The 18,344-nt window shown below is 39.2% G+C and overlaps 1 protein-coding gene across 4 annotated transcripts in view; it reads left to right on the forward strand.

The window, feature by feature from the left end:
* Positions 1–18,344, forward strand: part of CFAP61 (cilia and flagella associated protein 61) — a 277,436-nt gene that overhangs the window by 120,821 nt on the left and 138,271 nt on the right. For 2 of the 4 annotated variants that reach the window (XM_026002334.2, XM_072736508.1), the window contains exons 15-17: positions 1,665–1,742; positions 6,823–7,029; positions 10,080–10,214. In XM_026002334.2, coding sequence (XP_025858119.1) covers positions 1,665–1,742; positions 6,823–7,029; positions 10,080–10,214 — 420 coding nt within the window. The remainder of the gene's footprint in view (positions 1–1,664; positions 1,743–6,822; positions 7,030–10,079; positions 10,215–18,344) is intronic. The other 2 variants (XR_011996986.1, XR_011996985.1) reach the window with 1 other exon arrangement.

The raw sequence follows: 18,344 nt of genomic DNA on the forward strand, positions 1-18,344 counted from the left end.
TCTGGGAAATGAACAAGGGGTAGTGGAAGGGGAGGTGGGCGGGGGGTTGGGGTGACTGGGTGACAGGCACTGAGTGGGGCACTTGACCAGATGAGCACTGGATGGTATGCTATATGTTGGCAAATTGAACTCCAATAAAAAAAAATAAAAAATAAAAAGGTATTTCTCTGTATTATACAGCTATCTCAATATAAGTTTCCACAAAAAAAGGAAAAGCCAGTTTCACTTAAAACAGTAAAAACTGTAACGTTATTACATTTCAATCCTTATTTACATGTATTTTCAGTATTCTGTTGTGGCAAAATGAGAAGTGCACATAAAGCCGCTCTGCTGTAGACTAAAGTATGTTGGTTGTTTCAAGAAAAAGCATTTCTGTAATTGTTTTTCATGCTGAACCAGACACTGTTCTCACGGAACACCATTTTTTACTTAAAAGAACAACTGGCAGGCAAAATATGGTGCTTCGGTCTTGAATAGTTGGCAGACATTTTCCTAAAAATGAATCAAGCGAGGCTGTCACTCCAAGAAAACAACTGACATTTGTTCTTTCTGATAAAATGCAAGCTTTCAATAAAAAATTAGAATTTTGGGAGATCAGTAACTTTCATCATGAGCTTGACAGCTTTCAAAAACTTTTTAAAATTTTCTAATGAGGTTGATAGTGATATTATCAAATGTGATGCTTTGATATTTTGTCATAGGTCAACATTTGGAACATCTGTGTAAGTTTGGTGAGATAAAACATGATGTTACAAAATCACACATAGGTAAAAGATTCATTCAAACTTCAGAATAGACTAATGAGTTTTAATGTAACAATGCATGCAAAGTTTATTGATAAGGTTTCAGATTCCATGTTGGAGCTGATCTTCAAAACAGTACCACTTGTTGAGTTTTGGTGGAGCATCAGAGAAGACTATCCATAATTATCTGAAAAGATTATTTAAATACTTTTCTGTTTTCCAACTCTGTATCTTTGTGAAGACAGATTTTTTTCATATATTTCATCCAAAATAACATATTGCAACAGATTGAATGCAGAAGCAGATATGAGCATCCAGCTGTCTTCCATTAAGCCAGACATTAAAGAGATTTGCAAAAATATAAAACAATGCTACTCTCCTCTCTAAATATTTTTGTCAAATTTTAAATTTTGTCTTAATTAGTAAATTAAACATAAGTGAATAAACAAATTAAAAATTCTCTCAGTTTTAATTTCTAATACAGAAACTAGTGATAGATATTACACACATACACCACACTTTTTTGGAGTCCTCAGGGAATAGGGTTCCTGAGATCACAGTTTTTGAGAACTGCTGATGTAGAGCTAAAGAAAACAGATTCCAAATCAAAGGGACCATGATTTGAATCACAGATTCATCCCTTACTAGCTGGAAATATTGGCAGGTTACTCAGCCCTCCAAGCCTTATTTTCTTGTAAGTGAAATAGAGGTAGTGATAATATTTACCTTGAAGGAATGAGGATTCAGTGAACACAGGGAAGACATTTAACTTAGTACATGGTCCAAAGGTAAGTACTGAGGGATGTTGGCTCTGACTCTCATTGTCATTAGGTGACCATGCTTAAGGTCCACTACTGGTTGCTTACAGAAACCTTGATAATTATATTTTAAGGGCCCTAAAATACATGCTTATCTTTTCAGGATGGAACATCCATGAAAGCATTTGTAGCTGAAGTTGCAGAACAAATAGTTGGCATTGCAGTGATCAGAGATGAAATGGTAAATTATGAAATAGACATTGATTTTCTGGATTGTGCCTTTTCATTTTTATTTTTTCTAAGATTTTATGTATTTATTCATGAGAGACACAGAGAGAGAGAGAGAGAGGCAGAGGGAGAAGCAGACTCCCTGTGGGGAGTCTGATGAGGAACTCAGTCCCAGGACCCCAGGATCATGACCTGAGCTGAAGGCAGATGCTCAACCACTGAACCACCCAGGTGCCCTGGATTCTGCCTTTTTAGATCATGAATTAGCACGTTTCATTTTTGTGTATTTATTATGAATGCCTTTTTTTTAAGGCTATGAATTTTTGGGGGGAGGTTATAAGTCATCATCTCCTTCATCCCAATTGATTGACTTTCAATTTCCCATTTCTTTTTCAGTTTAAAATATTATCGAGAATACATGAAAACATTCACATTTTAAAAATTCAAATAACCTTCCATCAGGACCACTAAAAAAAGTCTCACTGCTCTTCCCAAAGTATTACTACTATCAATAGTTAGGCATCAATTCCTTCCTACTTTCTTCCTTGCACTTAATTATATGCAGTGTGTGTGTGTGTGTGTGTGTGTGTGCGCGTGCGCACGCACGCACGCAGTCAATTAGACAAGTAATTTTATTCTTTTCCTACTGTACAGCCAGTTCTTCCTAAATATTTATTGCTGAATAGTTCATTCTTTTCCTGATGATTTAAAATGCCGCCTTTACATGATTAAATTTCCATGTGCCTGTGTCTATTTTTAAACTCTCTGAAATTAATTAATTAATTAATTAATTAGTAATAAATAAATAAATAAACTCTCTGTTCTGTTCCATGGGTTTATTTGTTGATAACCTGTGGTATTATCATGTGCTTTGATGTCTGGTAAGGGAGTCTTCTCTTGCTTGTCATTTATATATATATAAATTATCTTGCTTTTAATTAGATCTTTCCATTTCCAAATAAGCCTTATAACACTTACTATGAACTTATTTGTACCTTTGTGGTTTTTTTTTTTTAGAATAATTTAGGCAGAATAGATAATTAAAATACTTAGACTTTCTAGGAACATGGCTTCCTGTAATCGTGGTGGTGGTGGTAAATTCTTTTGAGTTCTTCAGCAAAGTTTGATGGCGTTTAGCATACAGGTTTCTTGTGCTAGGTATTTTGTTTGCCTCTAGAGGTTTACCCTCTGCCCTGCTCTGTTCCAGGGAGCCTGACCTGGTGGGCAGCATCATGGTTGCCTTTACCCCTCCACCTCTAATTGGGTGTGGCCAATGGGGAACCCTGAGAGAAGAAGGGAGGAGAGTGAGGTTGGGATGCCATGAGCTGGCTGGTTTCTCCATTCAGTTCCCTGACCTTTTCAAGGTGGCATCTTCTCAAGGACTCTCTCATTTTGGATTCTAGTAACAAGTACCTCCCATGCCATCCACCTAGAGTGGTGATAGCTTGCAGTTGCTGTTACACTATCCTTACTGATTTCCCTATGCCCTGCCCCTCCTTGTAAATAGTCTCTTTGTTAAACTCACCTCCAATTATCCTAATATGAACATACCATCTCTTTCTTGCTGAAATCCTGACTAATACAGTCCTGGACATTTATAATTTATTTCTACTTGTTTTATATCTTTCTGAGTATTGTGAATAGACACTTTTTTCGTTGTACTTTCTAAATATTTATTTTGGTGTGTGAGAAAAATGCTAATTTTTGTATTGTGATCTTATATCCAACCACCTTTCGGAAGTCTCTTATTAGCTCTGAGAATTTTCAGTTGATTCTCTTTTCTGGCACAGCATCATTTCTACCATATTCTATTGGCCACAGCAGTTACAGAACATGCTCAGATTCCAGGGATGGAGAAATGGACTCTACCTCTTGATGTGGGTGTTGCAAGGTCTGTCTACCAAAGAGTGTGTGGAATGCAGATTACTCTCATGACCATCTTTGGAAAATAGAATCTGCCACACCTCCTTTTAAAAATATTTATATTTTATTTCTTTTTTCAGTTTTATTGTATGTTTAGAATACTGGTGAATAGTAGTGTTTATAATGGGTACTATTGTGGTTTTCTTTATTTTAGTGGGAATGATTCTATATTTTTCTCCATTTAGTATACAATATTTGCTGCAGTTTCTGGGGGTATATCCTTTATCGAGTTAAGGAAATTCTATTTCTAAAAGTTTGCTAAAAGTTTTTATTCTGAACGAGTGTTGAATTTTATCAAATGTGCTTTTGGTATTTATTGAAATGACCATATGGCTTTATTCCATTAATGCATCCTATACTCTCTTTGTTCTTGGATTTATTACCTTTTTGGCTCAGTACATCTTTGAGTAATTTTTAAAGAAATAGTAGTAGGTGCATACATACATATACAAGAAGTTTTCATTTTGTTCTCACCCTTGAATACTCATTAGGCTGTATGTAGAATTCTTATTCCAACTACTTCTTAACAGATTATTGACATTTTTACTCTCATGGTCTTCCAGTGTCACTGAAAAAAATGTGATCTGACATAAATAAATTTTGCTTGTTTTCTGTCTTGAGAATTAGTTTGTTTCTTTTCTATCCCTGAAATTCTGAAATTTTAATTTATGCCTTTCCTGAGTCTTGGGAATATCTTTCTTCTATGATTTCATTATTCTTTCCCTTTTAATTTTTTCATTCTCCTCTTCCTAAATTCCTTTTAAGATAGATGTTGGACCTTTGGAATTGCTCCTTTATTGTCTCTTAACTTTCTTCTCCCTTCTTCATCTCTTGTACTTCTTATTCTTCATTCTAGGAGACTCCCTTGATTTTGTCTTCTGGATCCCTAATTCAATCTTCAGCTATGTCCATTCTATTATACAGGCCTTCTATTGGAATTTTCTTTTTTAAAGATTTTATTTATTTATTTATTTATTTATTTGAGAGAGAGAGAGAGAGAGAGAGAGAACACAAGGAGGAGCAGAAGGGGAGGGAAAAAGAAAGAGAAAGAATCTCAAGCAGACTCCATACTTAGCTTGGAGCCCAACACCAGGGCTTGATCTCATGACCCTGAGATCATGACTTGAGCAGAAACCAATAGTTGGACTGAGCCACGCACATGCCCCTCTCTCTGAATTTTCATTTCAGGGTTCATATATTTAACTTCCAAGTCTCTTCCTTGTTCTTTCCTTACTCCTTTTTTATAGCAGCTTATTTGTTATGTTATATGCAATATCCTTCTTGGTATCTCTGAGAACACCAACTAGAATTTTTTTCTATAAAAGCTCTCTTTTCTTTCCTGACTGACCTCTTTTCCCCCTCCAGTAAGCTGTAGTTTCTCTATTCTGATCTTTTGCATTTGTCAGTTTTCTTGAAAGTCATGAATGAAAGATGATAGTATCAATATGGTTGGCTGGCATGTGTATCCTTGACGGTTGTGCTTCTTGCTTCTCCATTCTATCCCTCAGTCATTGGAAGGGCTGCCCATCCCTCTGTAGAATTGGGAAGGGGCATCAGTTGTCTGGTTTCCTCTTGAGGCTTTGAATGTAGGTGGTCCTGGCAGGTGGTAGGCAGTGGCCTTTAAGTGGCCCAAGGTAAGAAGGTGTAAGGAGGTGTTAGAGAACTTTGACATGTTTCCTTCCAAGGTAAGACTAACTTACATTTTTTTTAAAAAAAAAGATTTTATTTATTTGAGAGAAAGCATGGGTGGGAGAAGGGGCAGAGGGAGGAGAGGGAGAAGCAGGTTCCCCTCTGAGCAGGAGCTTGACGTGGGACTTGATCCCAGGACCCCCAAGATCATGACCAGAGCTAAAGGCAGACGCTTAACTGACTGAGCCACTAGGTTTCCAAAGACTACTTTACTTTTGTTTTCCCCATCATACCATCTCATTATTTAAAAATAATTTTTTGTTTTTATTTTAAGGGATTTGGGGTGGGAGGAAAATTAGGTGCACATGGCCCATATGCTGTTTTGAGCTAATAACCTCTGTAGGATCTTTGCTTTTTGTTTTTCAATGGTTTTCACCCTACATTTTTTACTCATTTTATTTTATAATGAGGGATGCCTTCTTGGTAATTAAAGAAAAGTCTTAGAGTGTTAAGGCAATCAATAGGGTCAGTGCAGATGGAAAGGTCAGGCATTGCCTGAATTGCCCTCAGATACCACCAGTGGGCCTGGTTTCTGCGAGCCCACTTTCCTCTGAGCTATGTGGCAGAGGCTGTAAAGACAAAAGACTTGGATATAAACTTCAGTTTCCTGAATTTTCTAGTACCAGCTTTGCTGATCACAGAGTAAATCAGATTCCTTGCATTCTCTAATTCCTCTTTTTGAAAGTGTGCCTTTAGGACAATTCTACTATGGAAAATAAGAAGAAATATAAGTAGGTGCTTTGCAATGTGTGATAGTTTGATTTTTCCTGCATATCAGGTGTGTTTACTGCTATTCTTTTGAGAGAAAGTCAGAGTCACTCTGGATGGCACCCCCACCTCATGGTGTGCACTACTGGGCAGTAAAGCAGGACCAACTGACTCAAGTACCCAGTTATCATGGATGAGCCTCTGCTTCCCTGCCCCAGTGTGGGGGACAAGGAGTGGTGGGCAGAACTGGCCCCACAGAAGCAGGAATGGAATGCCTGATATTTTCTAAGTAAACACCAGTTCTTTAAATCACTTTCCACAATGTAACAATAGAATACTTGTGAGCCATAAAAAGTTTAATGCCTATGGACGAGGCCTAGCCTTGTGGTTTTATTGTACGCCAGCCCAGCCACTCGTGCCAGTCAAAGTGTATTACCTGTGAGATGGCACTGCCCACCCTAATGGGTGAATAGAGAATAGTCACCTGGCCACTAGCAGAGACTCCAGGCTCTCGGTGTTTTTAGCAACCATGGCTATAAGGAACAAACTCCAAAGCTGTGTGGTCATCCTTCAGAGCCAAGCCATCAGAACTTTCAGGAAGTGTAAGTTTGGGTTTTAAAAAGTTGAACAATGAAAATGAGGTAGTAAATTGCAGGAGAGAAAAGCACATTTATTACTCTTGTACCTAAGCTAATATTTAAAAGATTTTTATCACAAAATGCTGGCCACTTGTTTAAAACATTCTTAGATGTCCTTACCCTCCTCTTTTTTAGGACATAGAGTACATCCGGTCCCATTACAACATTGAGGATTTCATCTACTTTAGTCACCACCAGCGCGAAGAACATGGGCACCTGTATCATTTTGCTCTGAACCCTATTTTCCGGCACTACACCAAGTTTTTTCTAAAGGAGATCCTCCGTTTAGGCTATAAGTCTTGTCTTTACTACCCTGTTTATCCGCAGCTCAGGGAAGGCAAGGTAAGAGAATGTCGTGATTCATTTTTCCAGCATATCCATACTTGTGACCTCCTTTGTGTTGTGTACTGTATTTTATTGCTTCCTTGCCGAATGGATTTGGATTATAACATGGCTCTGAATTTTAAAGGGCCATATCAGCCCTTTTATTTATGACACTGTAGTGAAAGTCCAGAAGACTGACTCTCTGAAACATTTACAACCATTATAATTAGTAGAACAATTTGATGGCTTTTTCCTATTGACAAAACAGAGACTGAAAAGTCTGCAAAAATGCCCTAAGGGACATGAAAGTCAAATGATTTCTTATGTGCATTAGTGAAGTGCCAAAATGGTCCTGTTGTGTTCTCCAAACAAAGAACATTTTCATTTGAACTCATAGAACAAATCAGTTCAATCCTATAAGGTTGGTGTGTTGTCACAACTTTGCAAATAAGCACTATAACCACTGCCATGAAAGTGATGGATAAAAAGTAGAGATGTATGAACACGATGTAGCCTTTATGTCATAAATACCTCTATAGCTCTGCCTAAGACTGTTATACTTAGGTAGACTAATCCTTCTGTAGTAAACACTCTAAGGTGTAGTAGCCATGATATATACTTGCACGTACACACAGCAAGTTCTTCATCTGCTTCCTCTTGCTTTCATTTCATTCATTTCATTATTTCATTTCATTTATCTCATTTATTTCTCATTATTATATCTCATTTTTTCATTATTTCATTTATTCTGCTTAGTCTTCAGAGCACTTTTCACTAGCTAAACTATATCTTTTACCACAAAAGCAGAGGTGTTCTTCTGTCTTGTTCAAAGCTGCATCCCAGTCCAGTGTCTAGAAGAGTCACATACATGTGTGCATGCACACATCAATGTGTACACACAACACACACACACACACACACACACACACACAGCATCCTGATTGTGCCACAGGCAAGGATCTCTTCAAGCTGACTTCTCAAGGTATTATTTCTGGCAAGTCGATCCCTCTGTCACTGACAGCTGGTTCTCTGCTCCATGTGGACTTGAGAGGTGATGAGATTCAATCACTCGGCCAGCTAGAAGTTGTCCCATCACATCCCATTCATGGCCAAAATCTTTCTCATGCTCTGCCCAGAGTCTAAGATGTTGTCACACTTCTTTCTTACCATAAATGAACTAAGCAGATCTTAAACATAATCTTATTTATTAAATTTAGGAACAGTCTAAAGTCTATCAGTACATTCCCACAACTGGTAATTTTGCCAATGTTTCTTATTTAACAAAAGCCTTTTGGGGAAGTACAGAGGGAATGAGGAAGAAGAAAAAAGCATGGAAAAGATTTTCAGTGAGATGTAGAATATGCTCTACTAATGATTTTTTCCTTTCAAAATGCATGTGATAGCCATGTGAATGTCCTAAATTTAAACTTAAGGAGATGGAAAAGTAATGGTTTTGCTGGAAAATCCTGGTCCCACACATTTTCTTTTTACTTTGCATTTGGCCAGTCACCAATGTGGTGACCTTCAGGATGTGGTATTAAATTCTTACTTTTTATTCATGACATTGCCTGCATGTGCCCAATTGGTCCGGAAAGTCCTTTTGCATCTGTAGTAAAAAATAGTATCTTTGACATTTCATTGAATGTTCATATACTAATCTCAATCATATAGAGTCTAGAATAAACTATGCACTGTTTCACATAGGATATAGAAACACATTTGGAGATAGATTTTTCCTCTCACTCTGCCCTTTCAAGAGATTCACACATACACCTTTAAACCAGCATGGGAAGTAGAAACAGATAATTTAGGTAAGAATTTCCAAAATCTGCTATAAATCCCTTGACTATAGTAAAAGTGAACATGGGGCTCACATCATGAAGATGGTTTTCCTTACCCACTCCTGCTAGGACATTTACTGAGAGATCCTCCAGGCATAAAAGCAGAACTCTAGTTAGGAATTCCTGGGTTCTATTTTTCAGTGTGTAAAGTGAGGGTGTCAAGTTCCATGGTGAAAGATTTTAGAAATCCCTTTTGGAAACTCTTAAAAATGCCTGGGCCCAGGTGTGTGTGTGTGTGTGTGTGTGTGTGTGTGTGTGTGTGTGTGGTGGGGTGGTGGGGGTGGGGGGCAGGGAGGTGGTTGGTTTCAAAGAGCAGAAGAATCAACTGTAAACCATCTTATTTATTAAACTACACCTAGTTTTAGTTGAATTTTACTTGCTTCATTTTCCAGTTTGAATTCCATAAATATATCATTACAGACTTTGGTGTTACTTTTAAGGTTTAAATAGTTGAAATACCCTGAGTTAGTTTCACTAGAACCCCCTCAGATTGCATAAATGTGAAAGGAATAAAAATCACCATGTTCAGTTTTCTCTGCCAAGTTTTAAAAATGGGGTAAAATGAATATTTAACACATTCTCCTAAAATATGATTTATTGTAGTCTGTTATGGTAAACATAAATCCAGCACATAATTTAGCGTTAATATAAATCAAAATAATATGATCCAGTTTCCCTACCCCCACCCCACATTCCGGTTTCGTGTTTTTGTTTTAAAGCACTTATTTTATCAACAAAGGTCCAGTCGAAGTAGCTGTGACTTTCACAAACAGGAGGATTTCCACTTCCGTGCTCAGCCTCCCCACAAATGACATTTTTATCTCCATGCTTTCTTAAAGCAGCTTGTGCCAAACACGCAAAGGTTAACAGGACGCAGATAACACAGCTTAATGGGGTCAAATCAAGCTGATTCATGATCACTATGGAGAAGAATATCCTCCTGGGGAAAATACTTGTATTGAAAAATCCCATAAACCAAACCACTTGTTTATCTGTCATTCCCACAGAGATAGTAATGTAATTACTCTCGTAATTATCTTCATTAGTGTCAGGCATTATCTACAATTCATTCCTCTGCTCGAAGAGTATGTTTGTTTATTTGCTGATTTTTCCCCCCTCTCCGATTTGGCCGAGTTCAGACTTTTGTATTTGTAAAGCCACACACAGGCATCTGTGCTGCGCTGCTCTGACATTCTCTCCCCTAAAACAGAGATTGCTGTCTTTCAGTTCCAGAGCTCCTCTGCCCACTCCCTGACATCCGCCCTTCATTACTTGGTTCCCGTGCGGCCTCGACGACAGATTGTCTATCCTCTGGAAAAGCTTGGCATCAATGCTCCATCAAAGGCGGTCTCCAAGGATCCGGTGGGTAGCCGGGCGGCAGCAGGCAGGGAGGCGCTGTGCCAGCGCGCGGGCGTGGCAGATGGGGTGGCAGCACTCTCTTCTCGGGAGCAGGCTGCTGCTTAATTACAGGGAGCCTGGAGCTCACGCCCTGACGGGGTGCCCTGCGGAGGCACCCCTGCTGCCCTTTCCCTTAGGTGGTTATTTCACTGAAACCTGAAACAGGAGTGGCCTCATGATCCCTGGATGACAGACACCACAGGGACACTTTATGGGCTCAGCTTCGTCTCAGCCAGCATAAGTGGCTTGGAGTCAAACTCTGCATATTTCTGCCTTCTTTATTCTTCCTCAAAGGCAGCTTTCCCCTTTCCACTGATGTTTTGTCCGCCAGGCAAAAGTGGTCATTCACAAGTCAGGCAGAGAGAGAAAGTAGAGCTGGCTGTCTTTGACATGTTTGGGTCCTAAGCTGAGTTTCTTTTAACTCCTCTGTGGGGAGTCAGGATGATTAACAGGATCATACTAGCTGCCCTGGGGGTGGCACGGGGCTTAACCTTAAAATGAACCACCCTGTGATGCTTTTACTACCAGAACAGAAGAAACCAAAATAGAACCTGGATTGCACTTTCAATGGAAATATACATGTGTGTGCACACAGGGCCGTGTTCAATGTATTAACTGGCAGAAACGTTTTTTTGTCAAGTTGACTGACATATGTAGGCTTATAGTATTTGTATACACTCCTGTTTAAATAAGGCAGAAAAAAATTTCCTCGGTGTGCTGACATTTGTCCCTTGTGAAAGAGGGAAGAGGAAAATTGGAAGGTTTAAGCTCTCTAAAAGGTAGCCAAGGAGTTGCTAGATATGGTGCTCAAAGAAACAGCGTGGGCACCCCCAGTGCTGCAGGAAGTATCACCCTGCTGCCCCAGGTCCCACTCTGCATATGGCTGCCCTACGTGGGGCCTGGTGACACCTGCTTACAGTAACCAAGGCTACTTAAATTCAGCATTCATCTTTACATTTGTAAAACAGACAATGCATTTATATTTCTTTCCTGATAAGTTCTAAATTTATATTTGAGTAACTAAAAATCAATAGCAGTCCTTTCCTATCCTCTTTATTGTGGAAAATGTCAAGCACGTACCAACAAAGTAGAGAGAGAACCGGATAAAACAGGGCTTCTCATACTGTCTGTGCTGAAGGACCTTATCTTCTTTTTTATAAATGTACAATCCATCATAGACTAATAGTTTTATAACAGGTGAATTCCTTAAAAACGAGTTTTAAAACAAAGACAAAATTCAAGTTCAATTTTAGACTTAACAGACACAGAATTACTCTGTCCAATTGTTATAAAAGCTGCTGAATGCTTCTTCTCAGTCTCTATGCTTACATCTTTGAAGGCCAATGACAATTTGCAGATGGGCACCTGTCTTAGACCACATGTTGAGCAGCACTGAAACTCCCAGATACTTGGCACCGAGCTTCAAAACTTTCCAATTGTAATTCTTGGCCAATTTTGGATCTTCTGCACCTCCACCCACTTCTCCTCCCTTCTTATCATTTTGAAGCAATTTTCAGATACAAATATTTCATCCAGGATCAGAGGTATGATCTAGGTAGCAGGACCCACAGCACTGCAGCTCACGCTCTGTCCATGCTAAAGGTAAGAGTGCCCGAGCCCATCTGGAGGACCTTTGAGATGGCCACCAGATGATCTGTTTTTTGTGTACAGATCCTGGGATTTGACTCCTTTGGAATGAAAGCCAAGACTCATAGGTTTGGCACAAAAAGAGTGCCTTGAGGTCAGAGAGGGTGACTTCTTCTATTGCTCAATGAAACATAGCTCATATAGAGTCATGCTGATACCAGGAGAAGGTGCACCCTCACAAGGATGCAGCTTCTATGTCAGATCAGGGTAAGGATAAGAGATGCTGCCCTTATGCAGACACTGCTGAGCCTGTTTCAAGAATGGATAGACCATATTACTGGGTGAGGAGAAGCCCTCACATGGGTCTGGCACCTTAAGCCAGTCCAGGGAAGGGGAGGAATCTAGAGCTGTCACCTGGTTATCAAGAGCAGTGTTTTCCTGAACACCAGGACCTTCTCCCTCACCCCAACCCCCAGGAGTCTTGAGAGCCTAGAGCTCCAGGTAGGGAGAAAGCCAGAGAAGACATTTTGTTTCATGCAAAACAATCTTATCATTGACTTTCCAGGTTGTGAGATGAAATCATTACTTACATTTAGTAACCCTTTCTGTGATGACCTTGGTGTGCTGTGCCCCCCCACCCCCCCAAGAGCCCTGGCTCAATTCAAGGCACAGCAGAAGATGTATTGTTTAAATCACTGGTGCAAGAAGGTAGCCACTTACCAGCTGGGTGGGACTGATGCTCGGTACCTGCTGTGTTGTGCTGCATTGTTTATTGTATCAGTGAATTTTGTGTTCAGCAGAAGTGTTTCTTCTGCTGCTACTTATTGTATTCCTCCTTAAGAAGATTTCGGTAAGGATGTAGATTTAGCAAACAAGATTTAGTAAAAAAATTTAGAAATCTTAGAAGTCTGATCACAGGACTATCAAGACTATAATCCACATGAGTTGGGCCTGGATATTCAAAAGTTAAATTGCTATATTATTTTAAATTAGTTTTTTCTTTTCAACATTTTAGGTGGATTTAACATTTTAGGCCAATTATCTGAGACAAGGAGAGCCAAATAAAAATTTTTTAGGAGGAATTTCTATACAGTCCTAAGAACATTGTTTTCTTAGCAGAGCAATAGTGTTGCAGCCATTGAACTTTGTGAAATTGAGTGACTGTCATTACTAAATGAACTCCTTTTGTTTTCCCTTTAAGTTTGATATCATCCCTAGCACATGGTGGCTATATGGCTCCCTCACCATGTCCGCACATTTCTCTGTCTGGGCACTTGCCTTTCATACCTTTTATCCTACTTAAGCCATTTCAGAGTTACCATCCATTCCCTTGCTCTCTCCTAGGAAGCCAGTCTTCAAGGGAACAGATCACTCCAGGCATGAGTAATGGGATAGAGAGTGTTTCATCTCAGTGGGTTGCCAATTTGAATCTGGCACAAGCCAGCAGTGATTGAAATTCATCACTGGATGGCAGGGAAATATGCCCCCACCCCACCTCAAGGCTCTGGTGGTTTCTGCCTGGTTTGGATGATAGGTGTCCTTGCCATAGTATCTTCACTACTGTTATTATTAATTGACAGCATGCTTCATATTGGGAAAACACATAAGTGATTTTCATCACACATTACAGAGGTAATATTTTAAGATTCGTCATAATATCTCCAAAGATTCATATCTCCACAGTCAACCAGGGCTGATTCATGGATAAGAGAGAAGGCTTTTTCCTGACCAAGACCATAACCATGACCAAGTCAACCAGGGCCAATTCATGGATAAAAGAGAAGGCTTTTTTCTTCCAAGACAGGCTTGGAGGACTCATTTCTCAGCTTGAATTGGGCATCTTGGCCTCACATTGTGAGAACTATTGTGACGAGAATTTTTATTAGATGAATCAGCATATGGCCCACATGCATGAAAACTGTGATCAGGGAAACACTCAAAATTCAGCTGAATTAATTGAATGTCCATATTAATTAAAGACTGTGGAGCAATTTGAGCCATGTGTACTTTGGAGTGGCTCTGTTTTCTTTCCTTTCCTGCTCCCATATAGGGATTCAAAGATAACTATGACCCCTGCCTTCTGGGAGCTTACAGGCTAGTGTCAGTATTAATGCAGGACTGGTTGGGCCAGTTAAACCAGGGACAGGAGAAGGCCACACTGGCCCATGTATCGAGAGGCAGACTCGGGAGGAGTAGCCACATTGGGGTCTGCACAATCACTTGGTAGGGAATGTGTTCCAAGGCACCGTTTCCTTTCTAAGACCATGATTGCAAATGAGTCTTATTTGTGATATGAAATACCAGAAAATCTGCTTGGAACTGAAACAGCTCCTACCCTTGCTTCAGTATCATAGATGCTCCCTATCATCCACTCCAGTGTCTTTAGTTCTTCCTCCTGGTTTATAGTGTGAATTCTTTTCTTTTCTTTTCTTTTCTTTTCTTTTCTTTTCTTTTCTTTTCTTTTCTTTTCTTTCTTTTCTTTTCTTTTCTTTTTTCTTTTCTTTTCTTTTCTTTTCTTTTTTTTTCTTTTTTTTTTTCTTTTCTTCTTCACAAAATTTTTGGGACCAAACCAAGCCATCATCTTTCAGATGACACAGGAATCCTACTTTCAGGGCAATCAGTACCTGTTGTTATTTTTTGTGGTGGTTTATTAGCAATGATCTTTTTAAATCTTGACTAATGAATTCTTTGAGGCTTCCATTTTCCTTTTGTCCTTCTACAAAGGAAAATGACGGTTTATTTAACCCCCCCTTCTCCAAGCTAAGTGCTGGCCTGCTTTTTCCTGGTATGTGATCTCTCAGGAAGATGTCACTCACTGGCATTCAGTTACTCTTTGAATTGTCCCTTTTCATCTTGGCTGTTCTTCCCCGGTCCAGCTATAATTACCATCTGATGGACTGTTACTGGATACTGTTTCATTTGTACATCTGCTCCCCTAGGAAATTGCATTATTCTCGCAGCACCTGCTAGATTTTCCCCAGCCTAATTGTTCCCCAACCCCTTCTTCAAACTTGGAAACTTTCGCTGTCTGTGGGTTAGACTTCCTTGGTTGTACTTGTGGTCAGGGTGCGTGGGTGTGTTTTAAAATCAGCCTGTTAGCATCTCCTCAGTAGAGGCTGCTAAAAACACATATATGTGTTTTTCAACATCGTGTATGCACTGATCATCTTAAGGTGACCATGGTGATAGTATCTTGAAATGAAATTAACGCACTTTAAATCACTTCCCAGGAGTCAAGTGTGCTTTTTTCAAGCCGTCTCTTCAGCTGTTGGTGCTACCTATAGGATATGTATTTGCTATTTATGGTGAACCCTGTACTCTGACATTTTAAAGTAATTCTCATAGATTCCTTCATGAGTTTTTTTTTTCTTTGAACAGTGCAAGTTCCATGGTCATTTCATTCCAATTCTCTGAACACTATCTAGTTTAGTATAATATACAGTATATACATCTACATCAGCCTGACTCCTATGACAGTGACTTGTTCTCATTATTCTCATAATTCTTTCCTCTTAGAAAGGTTACAAAATAATAACAACAGCAACTACTTCTACTGACAGTATTGAGCTCTTACTAAAGGCCACCCGTGAATCATCCCATTTCATGCTCACATCAGCACTTGTAAATAGTAACTTATACTTCCCTCTTCCATGTACCTAAAGAAAACAGGCTTGCAGAGGAGGGTAAATGGCTTGTCCAAAGACTAGTTCATTGACAGAGTTTCAGATCCAGGCAATTGGATGCCAGAGCGCCTGCCTTCAACCATATATATATGGCATATATATACTCTGACCTAAAAAGTAGAAGTGCTGCTACCACAACTCCTTTTAGGAAAGCCAAACCACAGAGCTTTTGGGATTTCCCAGATCTTTGGCACCAGCTACCTAATCAAAAGGTGACCCACAGATAATTGGCTTTTCCCTGGAGAGGTTTGGATTTTCCTCCTGGCTAAGTTCTTCATTCTTGAGTCTGATTCCAGGCCGGCCTGACCCCAACTGAGCTCTGTTGGGAAGGAGCAGATGCACAGGGCCAAGTTGGTGTGCCGGGGTCAATTTATAGACACCAGCTGATCAGGCTGTCAGCACTTCTCTCTCCAGCTTATTGTTGCAACACATTTGAAATTATAGTGGCAGCTGTTGGGAAAGGAGGGAAAAAATTAGGATCCCATTCATAGGTTATGTTGTTATAAATTTCTCCATATTCAGTTCCATGCTACATGTGACTTCACAGTGTTCTTAGAAAGTGCTCAAGTGGGGCAGCCCAGGTGGCTCAGCAGTTTAGTGCTGCCTTCAGCCCAGGGCCTGGTCCTGAGATCCCAGATCAAGTCCCACGTCAGGCTCCCTGCATGGGCCTGCTCTCCCTCTGCCTGTGTCTCTGCCTCTCTCTCTCTCTGTCTCTCATGAATAAATAAATAAAATCTTAAAAAATAAATAAATAAAAAGAAAGTGCTCAAGTAAGTGAACTCAAATGAGTTCTTCAGGGTGTGATAAGCTAAGAAACTGTGAAAAGTAAAGTTACTTCTTAACAGACTCAGCATCATCAAAAATCAATCCTACATCTTATCCTCATTTTCTAGAATAGATATTGTAGGAAAATCAATATCTCCTTCCCTCCCTCTCTCCCTACCTCTCTTTCTCTTTTTTTTTTTCTCTTTCTCTTTAACAGCTTTATTGAGACCTAAGTCATATACCATACAATTTACCAGTTTAAATTGTACAATTGATTGGTTTTTAGTATATGACACAGCTGGGTAACCATCACCATCTAATTTCAGAAGTTTTTATGTCACCCCAGAAAAGTCACTCCCTATCCACTCCTTCCCCTAGGCAACTACTAACTTACTTTCTATTTCAATGAATTTACCTATTCTGGAAATTTTGTGTAAGTAGAATTATACAATGTGGCATTTTGGGACTGTCTGCATTCACTTAGTATGTTTATAAGGTTCATCCATTTTATTGTGTGTATCAGTACTTGTTTCCTTTTTATTGCTGAATTATATATAATATCATTATATTATATATTATTAATATATATACTACATTTATTATATGTAGTATATATATACTACAATTATTTATATATATATATATATATATATATATATATATATATATATATATATATTACATTTTATTTATACATTCATCAGTCAGTGGACATTTGAGTTGTTTCCACCATGTTGCAATGAACATTCTTGCACAGGTTTATATGTGGCTATATGTTTTTATTTCTCTTGGGTGTATATTCCTAGGAGTAGAATTGCTGGTAACTCTATGTTCATATGGTAACTCTATGTTCAACAATTTTGAGGAACTTTCAAACTGTTTATACAAGTGACAGCACTTTTTTGCACTCTCTCATTCTTGGGTTAGACCCAACATTCCTGCTAATAAGTGGTGAAGTGCTGGTCAACTCAAGGCCATGGGAGGACAATGTACCTAATTACTCTTTCAGTCCAGAGGTGGGCCTTTCCCACCACTCCTGGAGAGCATCATGCTTGGTAATGTACACCCATACTAATAGCTTTAGTTATTTTGAAAGCAGAAATTTTTCTAAAATGTGATTTCTCCTGATCTTATCTTCCTTGCCTTACCCTCTCTGACTCATCAGTCTCCCGTTAGCCTGCTTGCACATTTAGAAGAACCCCAGCAGCAGGGGGGAAAAGTGTCCATCCAAACCACGAGAGTGAAATGGAGGACTTCTGATTTTTAAGCCACCAACATGTCCTTTGTTTGAGTCCACTTTTACTAGTGTTACTGCTTTTAAAACAGCTCTCAATAGCAAAAGAAGATCCTGAGGCTTTCCTGGATGCTGATCGGGTTCTTACCACAACCTAGTAGGAAGAAAAAAAATGCATTCCGTTCCCTGCAGAGCCAGAGTAATGAATTCCATGGAGGTCCAGAAGCACCTGAGGGTACATCAGCTGCTTGCTGCAGCGCTCTGGAGGGCCATGACCAGCCAAAGCTCCTGGGTGGACCTGCACTCCCTGGGGCAGGAACTGGCCTTCACAGCTAAGTGGCTTCTTCACAATCTGCCTTCAGGGAGGAAAGGCATGGCAGCACCAACAGGAGGCTTTGCTTTGTGTATTTTAAAGTAGCTAGGGATATAAATTGACAAAGGGGACAATTAGAGCTGCAGATGCTGACTTAGGAACTGACATCTTTTCCTCTTGACTAAAAAAAAAGTGTCCTTACAAAAGCAATAAATTTTTATGGTTGAAGCTTTAGGAAAAATCAATAGAAAGAAAATCTGTAAAAACTGTAATTATCTATATCCAGATTATCTTTTTTAATATTTTGTTTTTACTTTTAGATTATTTTATATGAAAAAAATGTGATTAAATCTGGTATTTCTTTGAAACACACTTTTTCACCGAATATGTTATGAATGTCTTTGCACATTACTAAGTATTCTAAAGTGTCCTTTCAGTGGTTGTGCTTGCTATGTGACAAGCAACCCTTAACGGTCCATGAGTACTTTCTGTGCCAGGCTCTGTGTCACACA

The sequence above is a fragment of the Vulpes vulpes genome, chromosome 14, assembly GCF_048418805.1.
Source record: "Vulpes vulpes isolate BD-2025 chromosome 14, VulVul3, whole genome shotgun sequence".
NCBI lineage: Eukaryota > Metazoa > Chordata > Mammalia > Carnivora > Canidae > Vulpes > Vulpes vulpes.